Here is a 10,969-nt window from a genome sequence, read left to right on the forward strand (position 1 = left end):
TATTAGAAAAAGGTTCCCAAAGGTCCATAATAAGGTTACAAAGAAGTTCGGGACGAAAATGATGAGTTTTCCGGCCAAAAATGAGTTTCCTGGCTAAAAAACATTTTTCCGGCGACCAGAGACTAACAACGTTAGGGTCCTGTTAGTCAGGTCCATTGGAGACCAATATGTTAAAAGCTAGGACTGCCAGTGGTTATTTTTAAAGTTGGGACTGTTGGCGGCCAACGACGAATAGTTGGGATTATTAAAATCAAATATTCCAAACCAATTATTTAAAAAAAATAAAGTGTAAACAAATAATATACCTTCGTGATGTCTATTTAACGCAGCGGCCCTTGTTTTTGGTTGTAAAGTTCCTTCGTCTTTGCTGTCTTCTTCCATATCCACTATAATTTTCGCCGTCTCAATCATCGTGTTAACAAAAAAAAGTTTAGAGCCTTTTTGCTCAGATAATGAAGAAATCATGGCTCCTATAATTTTTATAAAGATTATATTAAGATGGAGGAGAGCCTCCCTGATTGTGTCACCACTCCCACACCCAACGCCTTAGGGTGGACGGGGCGTTCTCGGGGAGGCCTTGCGGTGACCACCTCCACCGATCGGGAACACCGCCGCCATCAAAGCGGGGTCCCGATTCGGGGCGTATATTGGGTGTGGGTTCACCGATGGAGGAGAGGGGAAAGGTGTGGGGCCAGCCCACTTTCAACCAATCAAAGCTTTTCTTTGTTTTTTTTTTTTTTTTTTGAATAAAAAAATAAGGGGAGTTAGGAGGGGAGTGGCGCCATCAAATGGGGGTGTTAGGGGAGTTTAAGAGGGGAGTTGACGTGGCACACGGGGATTGGTTTGGCGTAAGAGAGGGGACTCACCTATTAGGTGAGCACCCCCTTCACCCTTAGTGTTCAATTAGATTTTTTTTAGTAACATGTAATCATGTGGTCCTTTAAACACTGGTAGTCTCACCAACCATTTAGTCGAATTTTGACTTACAAACATACCAAATTACCACCAAATTATCAAAATCATATTTGATCTAATATGTCCTAAGATCAGTGTTAGAAGGAATTTTGAGGGGTTGAACCACCCAAATCATTGTGCGTTGATTTGGATTTTTTTTTTATTTATGTTATTATTTTGCTATCGTTCGTGGAGAAGGAATTACACAACTCGAAAGAATACAATACAAGACAAACAATACAAGACAAACACAAATTCTGTTGGTTTCTGTGTAACTGTGGGAAATGAAAGTTGAAAGTCAACAGGTTACAAGTTTATTCTAGTTTTAGTATTGTTTACAAAGTTGAAGGGCTTTACTGGAAATAATAAGGAGCACATGGGTCACTTCTGTAACTTTAGGAATTAGTTTGTTAATGATCGTTAATAACTAGTAAGATAACCCGCGCTACGCTGTGAGGTTTGGATCGATATCTATTCTAATTTAGTATAGCAACCCAAATAAATATGCTCAAAAGAATACTGACACATGTTTTACATCTACCGAAAACAATAAAAATAAATTTAAATTGGATAGCGGAACAGGCTGATTTTAAATTAATTGTAAATGGAAACGTAAACGCTATCTTAAATATAACTTTAATGAAAAAGAACGTAAAACTAAAACATTAAACATAAAGAAAAAGAAAAAAAAAATAAAAGTAATAAAGTAAAAAAAAAATTCAATAAGATAAAAGCACCATTTACAAAAACTTGCTAATTGTAATTTACGTCAAAACGTAAAGGGGTATTGGATTTTAATAATCCCAAGTTTCACTAATTGGCCGGTAATAATCCCAACTTCAAAAATGGCCTACAACAGTCCCAACTTGTAAGATTTTGGCCACCAATGATCCTTGTCTAACTGGGTTATAACCTTGTTGGGCTGGTGACCTGCAACTTATTCTGGAGACCCGTTTTACCCCTGAAACCACCAAACGAGACCACCACCAATCATCTCCGACCTCCTGTAAGCTTCTCCGCTTCTCAAAGGTTTAAAATTTCCACCATCTACGCAACTCCGGTGACCTGCAACTTATTCCGACGACCTTCTTTACCCCTGAAACCACCAAAGGAGACCACCACTTGTCATCTCCAACCTCTAGTGACCTTCTCCGCCGCTCAAAACTTCAAAAAACTAACTGGGTTATAACCCAGTTAGACAAGGATCATTGGTGACCAAAATCTTACAAATTGGGACTGTTGTAGGCAATTTTTGAAGTTGGGATTATTACCGGCCAATCAGTGAAACTTGAGATTATTAAAATCCAATACCCCAAACGTAAAGCAACTGAAAATATACGTAAAAATAAGCACAAAAACTTAGTATACTTGACCCGACATATTTTCGATGAAAATTTGCGTTGAAAAGTAAGCCAACCGAAAACATACATAATAATAAGCATCAGAACATATTATATTTGACCCAACTCATTTGCGGGAAAAAAATTACATTGAAATGTAAATTAACTTGAATTTATACTGACACTTACATAAAATATCGTTTACAAAGTCTTTATAAAGTTAAGGGGTTGTAATTGTCAAAACAAAACTCAAGAAAGAAAAGAAAGTCAAAAGTTTAAATCACTATTAACAAAGTTTGGTAATTGTATTATAGTTAATATACCACGTAAACGGTTTTGTGTTTTTTGTGTTGGTAAGTTTGGCATGGCCGACCCTAAGAGTGGATGGAGAGTACCACCGGCCTGGGCCCGATATTTCGAATGCCTTGTTATTTTTAAAAAAATCCGATATTTATATGTAAAAAAAGTAAATTAATAGGGTATACCCATATAAACACCAACATAGGCTCACTTACAAAACTATTTTTCTAGTTTAGATTAGTTATTAGCCATTGTCATTATGTTTGGATCGCGTAATACCCAATTGCGTTAAGGTCTAAGGGCACGTTTTTTCGAGTTCGTACAGGGTACACGACTTCTCGGAGCCAGCCCCGAAGTTTGGTTAACCTGAATGCACAAAATGTAAATGTACGGACGGTGGCCAAACAAAATAAGTGATAAAAGATTATGTAACGATACCTAACTATATGTACGGTTTAAAAAGAAGGAACAAGAGAAAGCCCAAACCAAATATATTAATAGAAAGTTAAGCTCGAGATTGATCTTGATAGATCTCTAATCTTTGTTTAGCTTCCAACACAAGTGTTTCTAGCTGTGAATCTTGCATCAAATGACCTTGTTTCAAAGCCCACTGAAGCACAATATGCACGTCTTCTTGAGCCAATGTTTCACTATCCGGCACGTGTAGTGCGATATAGCAAAGGAGGATCAACGCCGGTATCTGAGCCATTTGTTCCCCGAAATAAGTTAGTTGAATCAAGTATTTAGGCGCTTTCGCCTCTAATATCGCCTTGCAATGGTTCACGTGCAGGTAGTTATCTGTGCACGCAAACTTGATCAATGCAATGGCCGCCTGTGCTGACACCTCGTTCTCCCTCTCGTCAAGGAGCCTCACCAAGGGAGGAATGATCCTGGTTTCCGTTGCTCGAAATGTTCTAGCCAAGTTTCCAATTGATTGGATGCTTGGAATAAGGAGATCAGACTCTCCTTTGTTGATAATTTTAAGCAATTTGTCCACAACCTCGCGAGAGGTTGGGGACGTGGGCTTAAAGGCTGAACGTCTTAGGTCAGTATGACTTTCAGCCACCGCAGTAATTTCCATAAGCGCCATTGCTGAATTGTATTTCACTTCATCTTCGCCTTTCTCCAATAGTACCGTGAAACAAAGAAGTGCTCGTGATTCGGTTATGGTTTTACAAATTGGAAAGTGATCGGCACATAGGTGCCATAGGGCACGAGCCGCCATGGCCTTCATTTCGGTTTTTGTAGCCGGATCTTCGAATTCCCTCCCTTTAATGCTCCCCCCGGCCAATGCAACACGCCTTCTACTCTTTTCTCGTCGTTGTTGAGAATGGCTTGGGGAGTTCATGGTCACGACATGGTGCAAACCGACCGTGTCTAGATCACCCGGACGTGTCTCTAGATCACTCGGACGTGTGTCTATATCACCCGGACGTGCAACATGGCTCGTATCATCATTGTTGTGGCTGTTTTTAGCACCGTGATCGGATTTCGCCATATAAACCGCGTGAAGCGATTCCATTTTGTTTTTAGAACTTTTAATGGTGTACTTGCTATGCTCTTCAATAGTCTCATATGCCAAATGACTCACAAGCAACCTTATGGTATTGCATTGCAAGAACCCTTCTTTGCACGGCGGGTAGTTCGCGGCTAACTCCGACACGGCCCATGCCACCACGATCTGAACCTTCATATGCCCTTCTTTCAAAATCTTCGAAAACACGGGGCAAACCCCCGCGTTGACAATCTGTTCAACGCTCTCCGCGTCGCGACCGAGCAAACCAATTGCTCGAATCGCGCTCTCTTGCCCTTCCATCCGCCCCTCTTTCGCTAACTTCAAAAGAGGCGGGACCCCACCCTCTTCAATAATTAACCGTCCGTACCGGTCATTGTCTCGCGCCAACGAGACAAGTGACGCCGCGGCATCCGCCCGATCCTCAACCGTGCCGCAACAAAGTATGGCGATTTGCTCCCATACCAAGCACAAAATCGGCTCGTTTGCGGCAATGGGCGGTAACCCGACATACTCGTCGTCGCGCTCATTCGCCGGAGTCGAAACCCGAAGCAGCCACGACACGTCACCGACCGAATTTTCGATCTGATTCGATTGTTTCTTAACACTTCCTTTAGGTATAAATGTATACAACCGGCTTAACCCATTAGCCCTACATTTGATCACAAGTTGCAATGTCCTATCCAACACTTGTTCGGTGTCATCAATAATCCGGCGCGTGGGTCGTTCATAAAGCTCATTACTTGAACGCGCCGCCTGCCGGAGGAGCGTGGTGAGTTTTTCTGTTTTACTTTTTATATCCGCACAATCTTGTTTATACGAGCAAGCAAAATCTGTCTCTTTAATAATTTGATCCGCCAATTGAATCGGTCTTGCAATGATCTGTTTCACGATGTCCGCCATAACCGACGGCGGACCGCCTCCGTCGAGTTCTTGAAAATCTAGAGAGAGAAAGTTAAGGGTTAGATGGTAATTTCACCAATTTGAATGTTTCAAAATGCAAGATTAATCTTTTTTAAAAATTATGAAAAGGGTATTTATCAAAATTTTGTTTTGAAGATTTTTGGTGAAATGAAATTTCAAGAAATGACCGTACAAGAAGGTGGCGACGGCGGCCCGCGGCGGAGATGATGGCGGGAGAAGAGAGAGGAGATGCTGCAGAGGCTTAAATGGAAACTACTTGTAAAATATGATTTATTGTTTTTAATTAAATGTGTTTAGTATTTGAATTTGGGTTTTTTTAATGTAGCTAAAAAAAGGGTTTAAATTAAACCACATGTTTGTAGGGAGTGTAATGGTTGGTTAAAAAAATAAAATGTGGAGGTGGTTGAGCTACAAGCATATTAACCATTTAATTAAATTATGTTGTAATATTAATTAGGCCTTCATATAATAAAGAATTGTAACCCAAAGTTTAACCAATATTTTAATCAAGCTTTTGTTTTAGATTCAGTGAATTCATATTTTTGGACTCCGCCACCCCTGCCAACTCATCATCTATAGCACCCCGCGGAGTTATATCTTCACACCTTTAGATTTAAAGGGGGGCGTTATAGGAAGGGCTCTATCATGGTAAAGATGGAGAAAATGCACTATAGGAGGGGCCCACTTGATTTAAACCAATAAAATCTTTTTTTTTTTAATTTTGTTTAATAGGGGGCTACATCCACACCATGCAAATTAAAGTGGGCTCCATGATTGAGGTGGATCCTATGTGACGCTAACGTGGCCTAATAAAGCCCCTAGAGGGCTCCAACCACACTCTCCAGCCTTAGATTACAAAATGAAGAAATGAACTGAATGGTTTTCTATAGGACCAAGTTATACGAGTCTGTAAGATATTATTATTCGACTATAAAAGTATTGAAATTTGATTTTTTTTTAAATAATTTAATTTGTACCTAAAATGTATAAAACTAGTGTTTGCCTCACGCCCGCGTTGCGGGGCACAAAGCCGATTTATTTCTCTGTTGTGTGTTTTTGTTACTTACACATACTACTCATAACACGATCTCAAAAAAATTACATCGAGTCAACCATTATCAAATTTTTGCTAAAAAAAGATGAAAAAACTAAATTTTAAATTGGGGGAAAAAGTTATAATTTTTCAGGACAAATGAGCGTGTGTCAGGCAGCCGCCTGACACGAATAATAATTACACCGAGTCAACCAATTAACAGTTTAAAAAAAAACTAAAACAATGAGATGACATGATTGTAATTTTATACTGGGGGCAAAATTGTAATTTAACCAGGAAAACAAACAAAAATGATAGAGAAAATGTAAATTTAAGTTGAGAGCAAAATGGTAACTTAACTGAGAGAAAAAAAAACTAATGACAAAACTGTAATTTTTAAACCGGGCAAAATCGTAATTTTCAACCAAGGGCGAAATTGGAGTTTTTAGCTTGGAGCAAAGGCGTAAATTTATTTTTAAACAGAGGTAAAAACAAAATATTGAACTGATGGCAAAACCATAATTTTAGAACCAGATAAAATCGTAAATTTATTGGGCCAACAGAATAGTGCCAAACAGATGACTAACACAATATCCTTTGCCATGTAAGCCACTAATTTAAAAAAAGTAAAAAGGAAAAAAAAAAGAAAGAAAGGGAGGAAAAGGCCAACCGCCTTTTTCCACCACTCTCATTCAACAACTATTGCCGTTTTACTTTTTGTAGATAAAGTAAAAAGGAAAAAAAAAAGAAAGAAAGAAAGGGAGGAAAAGGCCAACCGCCTTTTTCCACCACTCTCATTCAACAACTATTGCCGTTTTACTTTTTGTAAAGAAAAAAAAAAAAAAAAAGAGGAAAAGGCCAACCGCCTTTTTCCACCACTCTCATTCAACAACTATTGCCGTTTTACTTTTTGTAAAGAAAAAAAAAAAAAAAGAAAGGGAGGAAAAGGCCAACCGCCTTTTTCCACCACTCTCATTCAACAACTATTGCCGTTTTACTTTTTGTAGATATAGGTAATTAGGTAATGTGAAAAACTGTAGAAACTTTGTAAGCATAATTAACAATATTAAATAAGGTATGAGCAGAAATAACAAAATATGTTTTCTAGTGATCATGTAATGGGATTATAGGGTCATGCCCAAATTCCAACTTATACACACAATGGCCTCAAATGTCAAACCCATATGGAGGAACCATTCAAAGTGTCAATGACAGCTAAATTCGAATCACGAGGGTGATGTTTCCACCATATGACCATTTTTTTGTGAAAATAGAACACAAATACTGCTAAGGGGACCCGGGCCGCTATCCGATTTGGCGTCGGCTAGGCGCTACCCTAGCGGGCATACTGCCGGTCTGGTGGGTAGTGGCCGACGGGTATGGGTTTGGAGTGGTAGAACCTGAATGAATGTGAATGTTTTCAACTAGGAGTGTTCAAAACTATCTGTATCCGAATATCCGATCCAAATTATCCAATATTTGAATTCGAAATGTTCAATTGTCGATTAAAATTCAACGTTACCGTCATGTAATGAATCTATTTGAATGAAGGATTCCTAAACAATAATTAACTAAATATAAAAATAAAAATGATTTTTTTTTGGAAAGATGTTACAGGTATATAGTTTTGGGTAATCGAGTCATGTATTACCTAATTTCATACTCGTTACATACTCACGAAATTTTTTTTTGATACCCATACCCGTTTTGTTTTCGGGTAATCGAGTCGGGTCTTTCACCGGAATTTTGTTTTCTTCATCTGACTTCTCCCGTTTGTTTGTTTCTTCTCCGATTTCACTCGTTTTAGCTCCATTTGCACACAAACACCTACCATAACACATACCACCTAAATAGAAGCTAAAAACACATAAAAACTACCAAAAACCTATCTAAGAATGTACAAAATTACAAAGGAAAATAGATGTGTTTTGTCGTGGCCATTTTTTGAATGATGCCCAGGATATCCGGGACATGGTCATTAAGCCCCCAAAGGCGTTAAACAAACAAAACAGCATTTTCAAACGGGTTAATTTGACTGCACATAACCAAGACCGGTTAAGGTCAATTCCCCGACCAAGCGGTATTTTATATACCGTACCCCAAGCCCGTATAGGGAAAATAAGTTAAACGTATTTACCTGAGCAAAGTATAAACCAAATATAACGAGTGCACGTAGCTTTTACTGGGCTCCTAGATCTGGAAATTAAGGTTTTAATAACCTATTAGAATCCTAACGGGTCTTAAGCTTAGACCGGTTAGTTTTATATAAAGATTACGGTTTTAAACGCACAATAAGGCGAAGACCGTTTTAGAATGTGGTTTTGTCCCAACAAGCTTGCACACTTGTTTTATATGGGTAACATAATCACATTCTGGATTTTGAGACCAAAAAGATATGGTTTGACCCGTTTCGGCTAAAATGGCCAAACTAGTCACATAAGCCGATCCGAACGCGTATAATGCGTAACGAGTAACCATAAGATTCAAATACAAGTTTCTGAAGTCAATATGCTTAAAATATGTTGTGATATCAGAATGATACCTTCCATTATGCCCCAAATGATTATAAACCAAAACTATGCCTCAAAAGGGCATTTTGGTCATTTTATAAGGTGTAAAAGGGTTAAAATGATAACCTGAGTTACAGGTCTGATTTAATTAGTAAATATATTTAATTTACTAAGTTATAACAGTAGGGTATCAAATTTATGTGAAATTTATTATCTTTAACCTTACTATGCACCGTAGGGGCATTTTGGTAATTTCACATGTGCCTAAAAGGTCAATTCTGGAATTCTGAGTTCAAAACATTTGCCTACTGTTTAAAATATAAAAATATACTAATTACATCAGTAGGTTCAATCCCTTAAGCTTAATAAGGTTCTAGTGCACACTTATGCGTTAAAAATGCCTAAAAAGGCGATTTGGAGCCATTTCCGGGTTTTCTGTAAAAAGCTGATATTTTTAATATTCCAGAAGGCTCAAAATAATTTATTTATCATAACAAATCAGTAGAAATTGGTTTGAGGTCAAAAGGATTTGTAAAACTCATTTTATGGCTAAAAAGGGCAAAATCGGCATAAACCGAATTAATCTTAGATCATTAAGTTATGCTCAGCCTAAAAATAAATAAAAATCTTCAAAAATCCCAAAATATTATTTTATAACAGTGGGTAAAAAGTTTGGTATAAAAATTTGGGTTTTGATAGGCTATACGTAATTTACGCCATTTAATTAGTAAAGAAGCTCTTAATTACGCTATTGAGCATAACTCTTAATCTAGACCTCAAACTGACTTCAAATTTTGGGTGCAAGTTTATAAATCAGTAGCTAAGGTGCCTACCCTTTTATATTTTCAAAAATCACGTTTTAAGGTCAAATGGGCATAATGGTCAACATATAAGCGATTAACGGAAACATGCATGTGAATAGGATATCTAATGAACCAAGTTGTATAATCTCAGAGATTTATACTAACATGTAAATAGGTTCAAAAGAAGCTCTAAGGCAATCCTAATCTTGGCTTAAACAGGTCAGAACTGAAAGTCAAAGCAGAAGTCAAACTTTGCGACTTTCGGTTCCAAACCGAGCCTAAACTGAAAATTGTCGAGTTGAACATGTTGGAACATGTCCTTACATTAATTACCAAGTTATTTTAATGATTAAACAGGTTGCATGCATCCTACATTGCTAATTATGTATTAATTCGCAAATAACCTTTCTGTTGACTTTTTATAATAAGCTTTGACTCGACAATTAACATAGTTAGAGTGGGAATCTGGAAATACCCTTTTAAGGGTTTGTTACCCACGTAATTACCTACTTAAAGGTACTTTTAATTCGTGATTTGACAGAGCACATTTTAATTAATCACGAAGTCAAACCTTAATTACGACGGTTTGACTTTTAGCTAATTAACTAAGCTAAAACGAATTAGGAAGGGTTAAGGACACTTACAAGAGTCCTAATTGAGATTAGAGAGCCTAAGGATGAGTACTTGCTGACCAGAGAGCTCCAGAGAGTATACTTGTGAACTTTGCAAATGAATGCCCAAATGTTCACAGCATTCATCTCTTTATATAGCATTCTTGATCTCATAAGATGATGCCACAAGAGCCTATGCATGCTCCCTGATCATCACAACTGTCCCTAGTGCATGAAAACCCATTTGTTCAGCCCCTGATATCAGTTTACAGGCCACAAAGTCGGTTAACAGGTCTGACTGGCAGTTGTGCATGAAATTCTGTTACTGGGAGTCTGATGTGGCCCGCCTGGGGTTACCAGGAATTCTCACGCGGGCCGCCTGACCTGTCTGATCATTCAACAAGTTTTCAAACTTTGCACTTTCAGTCCCTGGTCCTTTGTAACGTGGTTTTAAGTCCTTAAATTGCATTTTTGACCTCTTAACCTTATTTTTAAGGGCCTTGGGACTTTTACTAACTTGGTTAAGTCCTTGACCAAAAACCACTCATAAGGCCATAGAATTCAATGTTGACGCTTTTAACCCCTCGAACACGAATTTGATCATAACTTTCTCATACGATGATGAAACTTTATGAAATTTTAACCACATATTCTAGTGAGTATATTTTACCATTACAAAGCTTCGGGTCTGCCAAAAGGTCACTCAGAGGTATACTTTGCACATGTTGACACTTTTAGCCCCTGTAGTTTGTAATTCCTCACTTTCCTTTATGTTTCGCTTCGTATGATCCATGATTTATTCGTTGGAAGGTAAAAACATTATGTAGGGCTATTTTAGAATATTTTTTATCCATTGTTGACACTTTGGACCCTTATATTCACATAGTTTCCCTGTTTGTCAACTTTAGTCCCTCCAAAGTATTCTTTCTCACGTTCAGAGCTTATGACACGTGTTTATACTTTATTGGACACAAATTTTCA

At 37.9% G+C, this 10,969-nt stretch overlaps 1 protein-coding gene across 1 annotated transcript; it reads right to left on the minus strand.

Annotated features, from left to right (window-relative positions):
• Positions 1-3,008: 3,008 nt before the first annotated feature.
• On the minus strand, positions 3,009-5,317 carry LOC110911559. The gene is made up of 2 exons (XM_022156187.2): positions 5,204-5,317; positions 3,009-5,048 (listed from the first exon to the last, which is right to left on the minus strand). Exon 2 carries the CDS (start codon positions 5,008-5,010, stop codon positions 3,100-3,102), a length of 1,911 nt encoding a protein of 636 aa, XP_022011879.1. The 5' UTR covers positions 5,011-5,048; positions 5,204-5,317; the 3' UTR covers positions 3,009-3,099.
• Between the last annotated feature and the right edge of the window lie 5,652 nt (positions 5,318-10,969).

The sequence above is a fragment of the Helianthus annuus genome, chromosome 15, assembly GCF_002127325.2.
Source record: "Helianthus annuus cultivar XRQ/B chromosome 15, HanXRQr2.0-SUNRISE, whole genome shotgun sequence".
In the NCBI taxonomy this organism is placed as follows: Eukaryota; Viridiplantae; Streptophyta; class Magnoliopsida; order Asterales; family Asteraceae; genus Helianthus; species Helianthus annuus.